This window comes from Oryzias latipes, chromosome 10 (assembly GCF_053564925.1).
Source record: "Oryzias latipes strain Hd-rR chromosome 10, Olatipes_Hd-rR_3.1".
Lineage (NCBI taxonomy): Eukaryota > Metazoa > Chordata > Actinopteri > Beloniformes > Adrianichthyidae > Oryzias > Oryzias latipes.
In genome coordinates this window covers 18,515,901-18,533,851 of record NC_136246.1, presented here as the reverse complement: position 1 = coordinate 18,533,851, position 17,951 = coordinate 18,515,901, and the positions used below count along the sequence as shown (strand labels likewise).

The 17,951-nt window shown below is 38.4% G+C and overlaps 1 protein-coding gene across 17 annotated transcripts in view; it reads left to right on the top strand.

Annotated features, from left to right (window-relative positions):
- The window catches only part of LOC101161365 (protocadherin alpha-C2), a 177,133-nt gene that overhangs the window by 41,198 nt on the left and 117,984 nt on the right, over positions 1-17,951 (top strand). The window contains exon 1 of one of the 17 annotated variants that reach the window (XM_078954189.1): positions 4-3,877. The exons of 13 other annotated variants lie outside the window; for them this stretch is intronic. In XM_078954189.1, the coding sequence (XP_078810315.1) occupies positions 1,520-3,877 (2,358 nt within the window). In that variant the 5' untranslated portion in view covers positions 4-1,519. 3 more of the 17 variants (XM_078954194.1, XM_078954186.1, XM_078954180.1) reach the window with 3 other exon arrangements.

Here is a 17,951-nt window from a genome sequence, read left to right as displayed (position 1 = left end):
TTTTTTTTTTTTTTTTTTTGCTGAGGTCATACAAATTCATTGAAGTTTAAGTAGTTTTGTCATTTTTCCAACCTGCACAGAAATTCTTGAGATCTTGAAAGCTTTTTTGCGTCTGCTGATTTGAGGTCAATGTTAATTGGTGTTCGTTTTTTATTACACTTTTTATTTTATAGGTGTGTTTTGTCTGTGGACAAAAAGAGTGGTGTATTAGGAATCCTTTAAAGTTTTTGCTTCCATATTTTATAGGGATACATATTAGTGTTTTGGCAAATGATTTTAACTTGTAGTGAGTTATACCCAAATGTAAGGTTGTTTCAAAACGTGATTTCTTAATGTGTAAAAAAAAAGTATAAACAAGTATTACATACAGTGTAAATGATAATGCCAAGATAATAGATCCGTTTTTTAACCCATTTTAGATACAGAATTGGAAAATGTTCATACATATAGTAATCTACAAATAGCAATGTAGCAGAGCCATTTTTCAAAGGTGATCTGTCTGTTTTGTTTTATTATAATTTGCATTTTTTTATTATCTAGCTGACACTTTTATATCTGTGTTCTAGTTATTTTACTTTTTACATTTTAGGTTTATATATTTAAAAGTCAGAACTGTCCTCGGTTCCGAAGATGTTAAAAAAGAAACTAGATGTTTTTGAAATGCATTTTTTAATTAACAAATACATAATGCACTATGTTTAACTACGAAAAGATCTTTATGTGACATATTTAATTCTTCTGTGCTGCATGGAAATGTGGTTAGCACTATCGCCTCCCTGCAAAAGAACTTTATTCAAATCCCAGCTCGGACCAGTTTGTATAAAGGTGGCATTTTCACTCTGTGCATGCGTGGCTTTCTCTGGAAATTCAGCTTCATTTCACAGTCCAAAACATTCTTCACAGGTTCTTTGGAGGCTCCCAACTTGTCCTCCAGGTGTGAATCTCTTTAGTTAGTTTGGCTGCTTTCTGTCTTATTGCGCTAAGACAGAAAGTCATCGGACCTTCCCTTTGCCCAAGAGTGGCTGATAGGCTAAAAGAACCTTGTTACCCAAAAATTATCTAAGGTAGTTTGGAAAATGTATGGATTTTACTCATCACGTTAAATTTTATCTTCTAAGATGCGAGAAAACATACATATTTCTGCATTTACGACTCATTAAAAACGACCACATAATCTTAAGTAAATTATAATGAGATGCTGCAGAAATAATTTAATGGATTAATAGAATGTTTTTTTATAAGTTGAGTACATTTAGAATAGAAGATTACATAGTGAAATAAACAATCTAACGCTTGGTGTCACTGGAATTCAAGAAATGCATACCGTGTCCGTCCAAAACGTCAGAGTGGACGGTGGAGCTGCTGTGCTAGTCTCAAACAGCAAGACAGGGATTACAGGACCTAGTTTAGGTTATGTATCCCTAAAATATATCCTCAAACAAGCATGATAGAGGTGGTTTGCTGACTGGATTCTAAAAAGGGATTTATTTGCTGGACTGTGATTAATCAGCGCTCTGCCATGGAACAAAGAGGACGCATCGCACGGCAGCAGCGACGGTGTTGCTTTGTCTTTGTTTTTCTGAACGTTTTCTGGAGCGGAGCTTTTGCGCAGATCAGATATTCTGTCTCTGAAGAGGTTCAAAGTGGAACTGTGGTTGGAAATATAGCAAAGGATTTGGGACTTGACAGGAATGCGCTGAAGCTCAGAGGATATCGCATCGTTGCAGATTCTTCCGACCCGCTGTTTGAAGTGAATCAAAGCGATGGTAATCTGTATCTGAAAAAGAAACTAGACAGAGAGGAGATTTGTGAAAAGACCACTCCGTGTTTGATCAACCTAAAAACCGTTTTGGAAAACCCGCTTGAGATTCATTCTGTAACAGTGGAAATCCTTGACATTAATGATCACGCTCCTGTATTTTCGGAGAGAGAGAAAATACTTGAAATATTCGAATCGGCTCTTCCTGGGGCGAGGTTTCAGTTACAGGCTGCGCAGGACCTCGATGTGGGTCAGTTCTCCATTCAGCAATATAAACTCAGTCAGAACGAACATTTCAGATTAGAAATAAAAGATCGAGGGGAAAACCGTAAAGTGCCGTTTTTAGTCCTGCAGAAGCAGTTAGACAGAGAAACAGCAGAGAAACATAAACTGCGTCTAACAGCTGTTGATGGAGGCAAACCTGCGAAATCTGGAAACATAGAAATCATTGTGGATGTACTTGATGTTAATGACAACTCTCCAGTGTTTACAAAAGAAACATACTCCGCTACAATTAGGGAAAATATTCCCATTGATACTGGTGTGATTCAGGTCAATGCAACGGATTTAGACAAAGGAGCAAACGCAGAAATAGTTTATTCATTTGGTAATGAAGTCGATAAAAAAACGTCTGAACTGTTTAACATAAATACAAATACAGGTGAAATAACAGTGAAAGGACAGATTGATTTTGAGAAAAGTAAAATTTATGACATAGATGTTCAAGCTTCTGATAAAGGATCAGTTCCTCTAACTAGTGACAAAAGTGTTAAAATAAACGTGATCGATGTTAATGACAATCCTCCTGAGATTGAGGTGACGTCATTCTCTAATTCAATCAAAGAGGATTCAAAAATAGGAACTACTGTGGCGTTAATCAACGTCCGTGATTCAGACTCGGGAATTAATGGAAAAGTTATTTGTACTATTAAACAAGATGTTCCTTTTACTTTGTCTCCATCTTTACAAGAAAACATGTTTGCTGTTGTGAGCATGTCCCACTTAGACAGAGAGAATACGCCTCATTATGACGTGACAATTATTGCAAAAGACTCAGGAGATCCTTCGTTCACTGTAGAAAAGACCATCAACGTTGTTGTTTCTGATGTTAATGACAACCTTCCCGAGTTTTCCATGAGTCCATATACTTTTTACATTACTGAGAACAACATTCCTGGAGCTTCTGTTTTTTCTGTGAAAGCCTTTGACCGAGACGACGGAGAAAATGCGCTTGTTTCCTATGGAATTCTACGAGAAATGAACAGCGATAACAAGCTGTCTTCATTTTTAAGCATCAATTCAGAAACAGGAGACATTTCAGCCCTGAAGAGCTTCGACTTTGAAAGTGTAAAAACGTTCCAGTTCCACGTTGTTGCCACAGATTCAGGAAGTCCTCCTCTGAGCAGCAACATGACAGTGAACGTGTTCATTCTGGATCAGAACGACAACGCTCCAGTCATCCTGTATCCAGTCAGCTCCAACGGTTCTGCTGAAGGGGTGGAGGAGATTCCCCGCAACGTGAACGCAGGACACTTGGTGACTAAAGTCCGAGCCTATGACGCTGATATAGGATATAACGGCTGGCTGCTGTTCTCACTGCAGCAAGTGACTGACCACAGTCTCTTTGCTTTGGACCGCTATACAGGACAGATCCGAACTCTCCGCTCGTTCACAGAGACAGACGAGGCTGAACACAAACTACTCATCCTGGTCAAAGACAATGGCAACGTTTCCCTCTCAGCAACAGCTACTGTCATTGTCAAACTTGTGGAGCCCAAAGAGGCTTTTGCAGCTTCTGATGTTCAAAGTGCAGCAGCGGAGGATGAGGACAGTCACGTGACTTTTTACCTCATCATCACTTTGGGCTCCGTTTCCCTGCTTTTCCTGATCAGCATCATCGTGCTGATTGCAATGCAGTGCTCCAAGTCCACAGACTATACTTCCAAATATCTGCCAGAGCCCAATTATGATGGAACACTGTGTCACAGCATCCAGTACAGATCTGGAGACAAACGCTACATGTTAGTGGGACCCAGAATGAGTGTTGGATCTACTATAGTTCCTGGAAGTCATGCAAACACACTTGTGCTCCCTGATAGGAGGAATACCTTAGAGGAGGTAAGATTGAACTCTTAATGCTGAGATTTTGTTTTAGTAGCAAAAAACTTTTTTTGTTTGATTCTTTTCTTTTTGGTCCCTCAAAAGTAGTTTACTGGTTATTATTTTGCAAATTTGTAGAAAACTTTATTTTAGTATAGGTATTAATCAAGATGATTGCATGCAGATAATTATAAGAAGTGTGTCTCCCTATGATGAGAGAAATTAGAGTTTTTAGTTTTTTGTCCGTTTTATTTCCCCCTTGTATTGCCATAGGCGTTCTGTGCTTTTTTTTTTTTTTTTTTACCAGTATAACTAACACAGATTATTTTATTACTGAAACATTATAGATTTAGTACGACGGAGTATTAGGGCCACCAAAAAAAAAAAAAAAAAGTTCAAAAAGAAAAAAAAAGGGCCACCAAAAAAAAAAAAAGTTACAAAAAAAATAAATTATGAGATTTTAAGTCGTAAGTTTAGGAGATAAAAATTCGTAAATTTACGACTTTTTATCTCATAAATTTACGAGAAAAAAGTCGTAGATTAAGGAAAAAACACCGAAGTTGTCCGTTTATCGGAACCTAGCTTGAAGATTAAGTATGTGGAGCCTTTTGTGAAGCTTTATTTCCGGATTATTATAGGTTTAAAACAAAGAGATTCTGAACCTTTTAGCGACTCAAAATCAGATTATTTTCCGTGTAGCAGTCTTTCCAGGGTTCAGTGTCAGTAAAGCGGAGTTTCATATGTAAAATAAGGAGCTCAGAGACACGTTTGGGTGCAGATGATCGCTGCGGTCTTTATTTTCCTTTTCATTCACATAACCTGAAGTTCGTCTGTCTGATTACGTCATGAACCTGTCATCCGAACACCAATGCGGAAGTAAACAGCATTACATACGCCCCCTCCTCCAGATGAAATGTCCCGTTTCAGCATAAAACAATAAAGAGGAATGAAAATTGTCTTTTATTTTAGCTTTAGAACATTGAAAATGCCAAAAAAGTGCTCCTCCTTTTGTGTGACGGAAGCGTCACACAGACGTAGAGCTCTTGTCTTTGGTGGAGGAAGAAATGATTCAAGCGGACAGCTGCAGGGAGACCCGATGGCTTCATCGGGCTGCAGAGATCCTGGAAACCAACCATCAATAAATAAAACTTTAATGAATCGTAAATCAAACAAATGAGCTTCCAGACATTTGGAACGTTATCAATAAACATTCAGCTAACCTGTTCAACCAAGTTTAGTCGGTCTGATCTGCTGCTGCACGGTGTTCACCTGCTGCTATGCATATATTCACTCCCGCTGTAATCTCCTAAAATTCGTAATTTAGTACATTAATGTTTGCAGGAGTTTTCTTTTAGGCTGCTTGGCAATATTTTTACTGTCTTTGGTACTGAATATGTTTTCCAAAGGTTCCTTGGCTAAGGAAGAGTGCCCCATAACGTGTTGATGTTCTAAATGTGAAAAAAATCCAAGTTGTCTGAGAATTTATATTTTCTTATTGTTTGCATTACTTATAAATGAAACCATGAAAATATATTGTTAGTTATTTCTTTTATTTTTTTAAATCCTTCTACTGTAGAACTTTTGGACACATGGTGTCATACTACGTCTTATTAGTTGCACCTTTCTTTCTTTCTTATTTTTCTTTGTTCCATTAAATCTAATTTTAAAGGTGACTGAGTATATGCTCCTATAATTTCGTTGAATTTGTAATTTTAATAATATTTAGAATTCCACCTAAAACTATTTAAACAATTAGCTAATTAGCCCCGTCTCAGAGGTGCCATAAAGTCACTTTTGCGCTCTTTTCCTGTTGGGGGAAATGTGCTAAAAGTCTGGTGGTCCCAAAGCCCATCTCCAAATTTCAGCAAGATGGTGGCTTTTTAAGTAACTGTTTGCAGTGGTTTCATGGTTGATTGATGAGAGAATTTCGCTGTCTGTGGTACTGAAACTTTTTTTTGCCGTGGTCTCTTCCTTCTGTTCAGTTCGAAGACAGCGTCTTAATTGTTTACCAGTTGAGTGAGAGTGTCTCAATACCTGCTGATGATTTTAAATGTCGTAAAACTAAAATTGTATTCATTAACAATTACAATGACTGTTCATATTTTCCCTTTTTGAAAACGGTTATTGACATATTAAATAACTAATCTTTTAGATTTTTTTGTAACTTTTTTATCTACTTCAATCAATTTTTTTCTCTTAATCCTCACGCTGTTGTACAAGTTTTGGACACTTGGTGTCAGTCTATAACCTCATATAGCTACATATTTTCTTCTTGTCTACGCCCACCCTTTCTTTCACGTCATTTCAGTGAGACGTTTTGTTTGCTTGCGGTTAAATTCAGCAGTGTTGCCGTTAAATACGTATCGGATAAAACCTGATTGTTTGCTCATTTGGATGAAAGACAAGTGTTTCTTTTTTAAATTAAGGGAAAATCTCCTATTTTTGTTTGATATTGTGATTGCTTATTGATTGTGTCATGGAACAAAGGAGAGCTCGGCCGTGGAGCGGACCAAAGTGGATTGTATTCGTGGTTCTTTCTTTGTTTTTGAGCTGCACTTCAGGACAAATCAGATATTCAATCCACGAGGAAGTTCAAAAGGGAACTGTGGTCGGAAATATCGCAAAGGATGTAGGTGTGGATAAGATCACTCTGAGAGAACGTGGAGTCCGTGTAGTCGATGCATCCGAAACGTCCCCGTTTAGGATAAACCAGGATGACGGACTATTGTATGTAAATGAAAAACTCGATCGGGAGGAAATGTGTGACCGCAGCAAGGCTTGCGTCATTGATGTAAAAACCGTGCTGGAAAACCCGCTGGAGGTCCATTATGTTGCTGTGGAGATTGTGGATGTAAATGACCACACGCCGAGCTTCCCGGAAGAAGAAAATATGCTTGAAATTTCAGAATCTGCTTTGCCGGGTGCAAAGTTTCCATTAAAGGCTGCGCGTGATGCTGATATCGGATCCTTTTCTGTTCAACATTACAAACTGAGTCAGAATGATTATTTTCGATTGGAAGTTAAAGATCGAGGGGAGAATCGTAAAACACCCAGTTTAGTTCTCCAAAAACCGCTGGACAGAGAGACAATAAAGAGTCATGTTTTACTTTTAACAGCCTTTGATGGAGGTAAACCTCCGAGATCAGGAAACATGACCATAATTGTGAACGTTTCTGATGTTAATGATAATCCTCCAGTTTTTAGTCAGGATTCATACGTTGCTCATCTGAAAGAAAATGCTCCTGTTGGAACAACTGTGATCCAAGTATCTGCAACAGATTTGGATGAAGGTTCAAATGGAGAAATAGTTTATTCTTTCGGAAATGATGTGGATCCAAAAGTAAGAGAACTTTTTGACTTGAATGGCATCACTGGAGTGATTACTGTGATAGGGATAATAGATTTTGAAGTGAATGACAAATATGAACTCGATATTCAAGCCTCTGATAAGGGTGCAGCTACATTAAAATCACACAAAACTGTAAATATTATTATTGTTGATCTAAATGATAACCCTCCGGTAATAGAAGTAACATCGTTTTCACGCGCGCTCCCTGAGGATTCAAAACCAGGCAGCACAGTGGCATTAATTAGTGTGAAAGACTCAGATTCAGGCATCAATGGAAAAGTTCTGTGCTTCATAAACAAGAACCTCCCTTTTACAATAAACCCTTCTTCACAGAACAACATGTACTCTCTAGTAACCAAACAAGTTTTAGATCGTGAACAGCAGACTCATTATGAAGTGATAATTGTAGCTAAAGATGCGGGAGAACCGTCCTTGTCATCAGAGAAAAGTATCACGGTTGTTGTTTCTGATGTGAATGATAACGTCCCCACATTCCTACGGAATCCAGTTAACTTCTACATAATAGAGAACAACAGTCCAGGAAAAACAGTTCTATCAGTTACAGCCCATGACAGTGATGAGGGCAGCAATGCTCTTATTTCATATTCCATTTTAAGAGACAGAGATACAGATAATCTGTTTACATCATTTCTGAATGTAAACTCTGAAAGTGGAGAAGTTGTAGCTCTGAAAAGTTTCGACTTTGAAAGTGTAAAAACGTTCCAGTTCCACGTTGTTGCCACAGATTCAGGAAGTCCTCCTCTGAGCAGCAACGTGACAGTAAACGTGTTCATTCTGGATCAGAACGACAACGCTCCAGTCATCCTGTATCCAGTCAGCTCCAACGGTTCTGCTGAAGGGGTGGAGGAGATTCCCCGCAACGTGAACGCAGGACACTTGGTGACTAAAGTCCGAGCCTATGACGCTGATATAGGATATAACGGCTGGCTGCTGTTCTCACTGCAGCAAGTGACTGACCACAGTCTCTTTGCTTTGGACCGCTATACAGGACAGATCCGAACTCTCCGCTCGTTCACAGAGACAGACGAGGCTGAACACAAACTGCTCATCCTGGTCAAAGACAATGGCAACGTTTCCCTCTCAGCAACAGCTACTGTCATTGTCAAACTTGTGGAGCCCAAAGAGGCTTTTGCAGCTTCTGATGTTCAAAGTGCAGCAGCAGAGGATGAGGACAGTCACGTGACTTTTTACCTCATCATCACGTTGGGCTCCGTTTCCCTGCTTTTCCTCATCAGTATCATCGTGCTGATTGCAATGCAGTGCTCCAAGTCCACAGACTATACTTCCAAAAATATGCCAGAGCCCAATTATGATGGAACACTGTGTCACAGCATCCAGTACAGATCTGGAGACAAACGCTACATGTTAGTGGGACCCAGAATGAGTGTTGGATCTACTATAGTTCCTGGAAGTCATGCAAACACACTTGTGTTACCTGACAAGAGGAAAACCTTTGAGGAGGTAAGCTTACTTTTGAAAAATGCTCAAGACAATCTCGGTTGCAAATCTAATTGTTGAGGCTCTGCTATTTGGCTGTTGATTTTGAAACCATCATTGTTGCTGAAATCATGCAAACGCACTTCTGTTTTTTGACTGGAGACATGCTTTAGAGGCAGAACAGTTTTGCTAATCCTATACCTGCACATGTTTTTCATGTTCTAAATAGTTTTTCCTGGGTTTGCTAATATTAAGGGTCAAAGTTTTTTTTTCTAATGCTCTTAAAAGCTTACTACTGTCATTCCATCCTCTATGGTGCTTTTTAGTAATTCACATATTATGTTTGCCCATGTTTATAATAATATTTTCCAGAACCTAACACATTCTCTAAAAAAATAAAATAAATAGATAAATAAACTATTGATAAGCAGCAAATAGATCAAAATATCAAATCATGGTAGGTAAATCAGGTTTGGGAATAAAGATTAATCTGGGTTTTTGTTCCAAATCAGATATAAAGAAATTTTAAACAACCTTCACAGAAGTTTAGCAGGCCCGTTTTAAAAGGGTGAGAATATGCTGTGCTTTACTTAATTTTAAATATTGTAATATATGGCTGAGTCCTTTTAAACTTTCTTTGTTTTAATACTTTTGCTTTAAACTTTCAGCTTTAGACTTTAGAATTTGGAACTCTCCGTGGTTCTGGAGAGGTTTTAGAACACAACTCTGGTTTTAGATAAGTATTTTTAAATAATTTTATATAATTACTGCACAATGTTTAACTTGTCACCAAAAAAAAAAATCCCATTAAAACAAATTCATTATTTTGTGCTGCACGGAAATGTGGTTCCTGTAAAAAAGCCCTGGTTTAAACCCCGTCTGTCTGGAGGTTGTAATATCTCGTGGTGCATGCTTGGGCTTTCTCTGATATCCTGCTTCATTTTACAGTCCAAAAACATTCTCAACGGGTTAACTGGTGTCTTATGACTTGTCCTTCAGGTGCGATTCTTAAAGTGTGTTGTTTGTCTCGCGTGGTTCTGGGATGGACTGACCAGCCATCCAGGGTGTACCCTGCCTTTGCCCAAGAGTACCTAGCTAAAGCAACGCCGTGAACAAAAAAATAGTTAACATAGTTTGGAAAATTATGCATTTAAATTATCACCTTAAGTTATATACTCAAACATCCTAAAATTTGAAAAACGTATTTCTGTGTAAATCAACCTGATAAAAAACGACCGCAGAACCTTAAATGAATACAATCGGTTGTTGCAAAAGTAAATTAGATGACCATTTTTTTATGATTTAGGTAGGAAAGAAGACATTACCTTGTGTGAAATACAAAATCCAACACTTGGTGTCACTGGAATTCAAGAAATGCATACCGTATACACGCGTAACGTCAGTGGACTGTAGAGCTGGTAGTCTCATAGCAAGACCGAGATTGAAGGAGCGGGTATTATTTTTCTCTAAAATATATTCCCTGAGAAACATGATAAAGATGGGTTTACTGACTGAATTCTAAAGTGGGATTTAATTGCTGGACTGTGATGAATCAGCGCTCTGCCATGGAACAAAGAGGACGCATCGCGCAGCAGCAGCGACAGTGTTGCTTTGTCTTTGTTTTACTGAATGTTTTCTGGAGCGGAGCTTTTGCGCAGATCAGATATTCTGTCTCCGAAGAGGTTCAAGATGGAGCTGTGGTTGGAAATATAGCGAAGGATCTGGGACTTGACAAGAATGCGCTGAAGCTCAGAGGATATCGCATCGTTGCAGATTCTTCCGACCCGCTGTTTGAAGTGAATCAAAGCGATGGTAATCTGTATCTGAAAAAGAAACTAGACAGAGAGGAGATTTGTGAAAAGACCACTCCGTGTTTGATTAACCTAAAGATTATGTTAGAGAACCCGCTTGAGATTCATTATGTGGAAGTTGAAATCCTTGACATTAATGATCACGCTCCTGGCTTTATGGAGAAAGAAAAAAGATTTGAAATATCAGAATCGGCTCTTCCTGGGGCGAGGTTTCAGTTACAGGCTGCGCAGGACCTCGATGTGGGTCAGTTCTCCATTCAGCAATATAAACTCAGTCAGAACGAACATTTCAGAGTAGAAGTCAAAGATCGAGGGGAGGACGGTAAGGTCCCGTTTTTAGTCCTGCAGAAGCAGTTAGACAGAGAAACAGCGGAGAAACATAAACTAAGTCTAACAGCTGTTGATGGAGGCAAACCTGCGAAATCTGGAAACATAGACATAATTGTGGATGTACTTGATGTTAATGACAACTCCCCAGTGTTTACAAAAGAAACATACTCCGCTAAAATTAGGGAAAATATTCCCATTGATACTGTTGTGATTCAGGTCAATGCAACGGATTTAGACAAAGGAGCAAATGCAGAAATAGTTTATTCCTTTGGTAATGAAGTTAAATCCAAAATAACTGAACTGTTTAGTATGAATAAAAAAACAGGTGAAATAACAGTGAAAGGACAGATTGATTTTGAAAAAAGTAAAAGTTTCGAAATCGATGTTCAAGCTTCAGATAATGGGAATGCTCCATTGACAAGCGACAAAAGTGTTAAAATAAACGTGATTGATGTTAATGACAATCCTCCTGAGATTGAGGTGACGTCATTCTCTAATTCAATTAAAGAGGATTCAAAAATAGGAACTACTGTGGCATTAATCAGCGTCCGTGATTCAGACTCGGGAATTAATGGAAAGGTGATTTGTACTATTAAACAAGATGTTCCTTTTACTTTGTCTACATCTTTGAAGGAAAACATGTTTGCTGTTGTGAGCATGTCCCACTTAGACAGAGAGATTACGCCTCATTATGACGTGACAATTATTGCAAAAGACTCAGGAGATCCTTCGTTCACTGTAGAAAAGACCATCAACGTTGTTGTTTCTGATGTTAATGACAACTTTCCTGAGTTTTCCATGAGTCCATATACTTTTTACATTACTGAGAACAACATTCCTGGAGCTTCTGTTTTTTCTGTGAAAGCCTTTGACCGAGACGAAGGAGAAAATGCGCTTGTTTCATACGGAATTCTAAGAGAAATTAACAGCGATAACAAGCTGTCTTCATTTTTAAGCATCAATTCAGAAACAGGAGACATTTCAGCTCTAAAAAGCTTTGACTTTGAAAGTGTAAAAACGTTCCAGTTCCACGTTGTTGCCACAGATTCAGGAAGTCCTCCTCTGAGCAGCAACGTGACAGTGAACGTGTTCATTCTGGATCAGAACGACAACGCTCCAGTCATCCTGTATCCAGTCAGCTCCAACGGTTCTGCTGAAGGGGTGGAGGAAATTCCCCGCAACGTGAACGCAGGACACTTGGTGACTAAAGTCCGAGCCTATGACGCTGATATAGGATATAACGGCTGGCTGCTGTTCTCACTGCAGCAAGTGACTGACCACAGTCTCTTTGCTTTGGACCGCTATACAGGACAGATCCGAACTCTCCGCTCGTTCACAGAGACAGACGAGGCTGAACACAAACTGCTCATCCTCGTCAAAGACAATGGCAACGTTTCCCTCTCAGCAACAGCTACTGTCATTGTCAAACTTGTGGAGCCCAAAGAGGCTTTTGCAGCTTCTGATGTTAAAAGTGCAGCAGCAGAGGATGAGGACAGTCACGTGACTTTTTACCTCATCATCACTTTGGGCTCCGTTTCCCTGCTTTTTCTCATCAGCATCATCGTGCTGATTGCAATGCAGTGCTCCAAGTCCACAGACTATACTTCCAAATATCTGCCAGAGCCCAATTATGATGGAACACTGTGTCACAGCATCCAGTACAGATCTGGAGACAAACGCTACATGTTAGTGGGACCCCGAATGAGTGTTGGATCTACTATAGTTCCTGGAAGTCATGCAAACACACTTGTGCTTCCTGACAGGAGGAAAGAGGAGGTAAGATTATTTTTGGGCAATTGCCTAAGATGATTTTTGTTGTAAATTTAATTATTAAGGCTTTCCAGTTTAGCTAGTGATTTTGAAACTATCATTGTTGCTGATATTGACTATTTCAGTTGTTATTACCATTACCTGCATGGTTTTCCGTCAAACAGTATATATTAAAAAACAAGGCTTCTCTTTGATTTTAGCGTTTATTTAGGTTTTTCATTTCAAAAGAACTCTTTGAAATCTTTAGGCACTTTCCTTGTTGGAGTCTTAAATCTAGTGTTCTGCCTCTGTTTTTTTGTGATGGACTGCTGTGAAAGTTTCCCACCTTCCCCCAATGAAAGGGAGATGGATTTTAGTGACAAAATGCTACTGCACAGTGATGAGCAAGTTTAAAAATGGATGGGTTTATGGAATATTCTATAGTTGAGGCGACATTGTGATACTATAGTTTTCTTTTTGTTAAATTTTGTGGGCCGTTTTATATACAAAAGTTTTGTCTAAAGTACCCACATTAGTTGTCTACAGGTTACTTCTGAAAGATTATCTCAGAATCAAATCATGGTTAACAAGAAACATTTTTTTTATCAGTTCTGACTATTAGAAAACATTTGGGTGTATGTTGGTGCAGTAAAAAGTGAATCATTGACTACATTATCAAAAAAATAATTACTAATTACTAATAATGGAGGGCAGTATTTCTATGTTTGAATGACTGTCTGAAATTTACTTTCTTATAGATTCAGTGTGGGAATATTTGGAGATCATCTTAGATTTGGATATCTGTGTTCAAAATCTTTCAAATCTTTACTGAAGCAAATCTCTGTATTGCATTGTTTATTTGAATATATATTTTTTCTTTTTAACATACTAGCACAGATCTCAAGTGGGGATGAAAAAAACAGGTATTCTGTAATTTAGTGAATACATAATTTATTTTTCTAATTAAAATATAAGAAATCATGGTAATTTTTTTTTTGATTCTGGAAAACATATTAATTTAACAGTATGAAGTTAGTTGTATCACAATGATAGATATACACTTTTGAGATGATCTGTGACTAGAGAGGGGGGAAAAGCAACATCCAAAGCAAATGTCAGTCTGTTATTAAATCTTTACAAAAAAACAACAACTCAGTTTTCCAGTCTTAAGTTCAAGTGTTGGAATTCAATTTACAGTTTAGTTTGACCTTGGAAAAATAGTTTTATATATTTATTTTTGGTTTCCTGCAGCCATAAATTCTCATTTGTTTGCTTAGAGGGAAAAGAAAATCATCCAAGGATTAATATCTCGCCAGCAACAGTGGCTTTTTCACCTTTTGAATCTTTTTTCATATAAACTTTAATGCTTATTTCTTTAATTTGTGAATAATTTGTGAATAACTGAAAAACCAAAGGATTCAAGCTTTATTGCAATGATAATGGGGGAAATAAATTAGTAGAACTGAATTGTGCATTAGAAGGTTGCCACATACCACCACTAAACATTTCCTACCTCTGTCCCTGGTCCTGAAATGTGTTGTTCATGCGTAAAAATCACATTGGTGCTTCGAAAGAATGCTGTCGAAAGATCAAATGCTTTATTCGTGCATTTATGTTTCTGCAATAAGAAACAACATCACATGGTGTCAGTATAGTGTAAAAAGTCACCATCAGAGGAGCTCATACCACACGCTTTGTGGTGGAACCTTTTTACTCCGCTCAACCTTCGACAACAGCAGGATCATTTATGCGTTTCGAACGTCTTAGAAGTTAATTTCTATCCGTTTTTAATCTTTAGTACATCCATGCTTATTTCTGTTTTTTTCAGTCAATTATTTGTTCTATGTGATGGATCGTTAATACCAGACGGACTGATAATGGAACAAAGAAAACGGCGACAAGGAATGGCGTCAGGATATCTGCTGCGATGCCTGATTCTCGTTGTTTTGTGCTCCATGGTCTCAGCCCAGGTGAGGTATTCCATACCCGAGGACGTAAACGAAGGAACTGTGGTTGGAAACATCGCAAAAGATCTGGGCTTAGACAAAACCACTCTAAAAGGCAGGAAGTATCGCATCGTTTCAAATGATCCGGATCCGCTCTTCCGCGTAAGTCTCAGTGACGGGATCCTGTATGTGAACCGAAAGATTGACAGAGAGGAGGTGTGCCCCAGGACCGCTTTGTGCTTGTTGAATCTGAAAACCGTTCTGGAAAACCCTCTTGAGGTTCACTACGTAGGAGTGGAAATATTGGATGTAAATGATCATTCTCCGACGTTTCAGGAAAACGAGACCACGCTGGAGATGTCCGAGTCTGTGCTGCTCGGAGCCAGATTTCAGTTAAAAGCCGCACATGATGCAGACAGCAGTCAGTTCTCTGTACAGCAATATAAACTCAGCCACAACGAAAACTTCCGTTTGGAAGTTAAGGATAAGGGAGATGATGGAAAAATACCAATACTGGTTGTTCAGAAATCATTAGACAGAGAAACGGCTGTTAGACACGTCCTGACGCTTACGGCCCTGGATGGAGGGAAACCTCCGAAAACTGGCAATACGAGAATTGTCGTGGATATTTTAGACGTGAACGACAATGCACCCATTTTTAATGAAGATGATTATTCAGTGACACTCAAAGAAAATGCTCCAACAGGAACAACTGTAATTCAGGTGAATGCGTCAGATTTAGACGATGGAACAAACGGGGAGGTCGTTTACTCTTTTACTAACAGCGTTAATACTAATATTTTAAGACTATTTGGTCTGAATACAGAAACAGGAGAAATAACTGTCAAAGGGCAGATTGATTATGAAGAGAAAGACAAATATGAAATAGAAATACAGGCTTCGGATAAAGGCACCGTTCCTCTCACAACAGAAAAAAGCGTGAAAATAAAAATAATTGACGTCAATGATAACACACCTGAGATTGAGTTTACATCATTTTCCAGCTCGATTCCTGAAGATGCCAGAACTGGAACTACAGTTGCTCTTGTTAGTCTAAGTGACCTGGATTCAGGTTTAAATGGCAAAGTTTCTTGCTCAATAGATAAAATCGTTCCTTTTGATTTATCACAGTCAGTGGAGGATAAGATGTTTTCTTTGGTGATAAAAGCTCCGCTGGACAGAGAAAAACAGTCTATTTATGATTTGACAATAATAGCAAAAGATGCGGGTCAGCCTCCATTGTCATCTGAAAAAACTGTAAGTGTTGTGATATCAGATATTAATGATAACTGTCCAGAGTTTTCTCTGAACCCTTACATATTTTATGTAAATGAGGGGAATAAACAAGGGGCGTCAGTATTTTCTGTTAAAGCTCTTGATCGCGACCAGAATGATAATGCTGTCATTGCATATCATATTTTAACAGATGGAAGAGAAGACAATAAATTGGCTTCATTTCTGAACATAAATTCTGATAGTGGAGAGATTGTAGCTCTAAAAAGCTTTGACTTTGAAAGTGTCAAAACGTTCCAGTTCCACGTTGTTGCCACAGATTCAGGAAGTCCGCCTCTGAGCAGCAACGTGACAGTGAACGTGTTCATTCTGGATCAGAATGACAACGCTCCAGTCATCCTGTATCCAGTCAGCTCCAACGGTTCTGCTGAAGGGGTGGAGGAGATTCCCCGCAACGTGAACGCAGGACACTTGGTGACTAAAGTCCGAGCCTATGACGCTGATATAGGATATAACGGCTGGCTGCTGTTCTCACTGCAGCAAGTGACTGACCACAGTCTCTTTGCTTTGGACCGCTATACAGGACAGATCCGAACTCTCCGCTCGTTCACAGAGACAGACGAGGCTGAACACAAACTGCTCATCCTGGTCAAAGACAATGGCAACGTTTCCCTCTCAGCAACAGCTACTGTCATTGTCAAACTTGTGGAGCCCAAAGAGGCTTTTGCAGCTTCTGATGTTCAAAGTGCAGCAGCAGAGGATGAGGACAGTCACGTGACTTTTTACCTCATCATCACTTTGGGCTCCGTTTCCCTGCTTTTTCTCATCAGCATCATCGTGCTGATTGCAATGCAGTGCTCCAAGTCCACAGACTATACTTCCAAATATCTGCCAGAGCCCAATTATGATGGAACACTGTGTCACAGCATCCAGTACAGATCTGGAGACAAACGCTACATGTTAGTGGGACCCAGAATGAGTGTTGGATCTACTATAGTTCCTGGAAGTCATGCAAACACACTTGTGCCTCCTGACAGGAGGAAAGAGGAGGTAAGATTATTTTTGGAAAATTGCTCAAAATGATTTTTGTTGCAAATCTAATTGTTAAGGCTTTGCTGTTTAGCTGTTGATTTTGAAACCATCATCATTTGCTGAAATCATGCAAACGCACTTACGTTATTTGACAGGAGACATGCTTTAGAGGCAGAACAGTTTTGGGTCAAGTTTTTTTTTTTTCTATTGCTTTTAAAAGCTTACTACTGTCATTCAATCCTCTATGGTGCTTTTTAGTAATTCACATATTATGTTGTCCATGTTTTACATAAATATTTCCCAAAACCTATCACATCACAGTACTTTAGAAAATAAAAATAATAAAAAATATACAATTTATAAGCAGCAAATAAATCAAAATGGTCAAGATTTAACAAAAAATATTTTACTGACTCCTACATCATTTATACACATATATACAAGGTAAATCATGTTTGGGAATAAAGATTAATCTGGGTTTTTGTTCAACAGAATATATAAATAAATTTAAAACAACCTAAACATAATTTTAGCAGGCCTGTTTTTAAAAGGGTGATAATTATGTTGCGCATTTTTATTTTCTTTTAAATATTGTAATATGTTGCTGACTCTTTCTAAACAATTTTTCTTTTAATACTTTTGATTTAAACGTTCAGCTTTAGACTTTAGAAGTTGGAACCGTCTGTGGTTCTGGAGATGTTGTGAAACACAACAAAGGTATTAGATAAGTATTTTAAATAAGTACATAGTGACTGGACTATTTATAAGTCATCACCAAAAATATCCCGTTTAAAAAAATGCATTAATTTGTACTGCATGGAAATGTGTTTAGCACTCCCACCTTAATGTAAAACAGAGCCCTGGTTTAAATCCCAGCTACTCGTCTGTCTGGATGTTGTAATATCTCGTGGTGCATGCTTGGGCTTTCTCTGATATATCCTGCTTCATTCTACAGTCCAAAAAGATTCTTAACGGGTTAACTGGTGTCTTGTGACTTGTCCTTCAGGTGCAAATCTTAAAGTGTGTTGTTGTTTGTCTCGCTTGTCGTTCTGGGATGGACTGACAAGACATCCAAGGTGTACCCTGCCTTTGCCCAAGAGTACCTAAAGCAACACCGTGAACAAAAAAATAGTTAACATAGTTTGGAAAATTATGGATTTCAATTATCACCTTAAGTCATATAC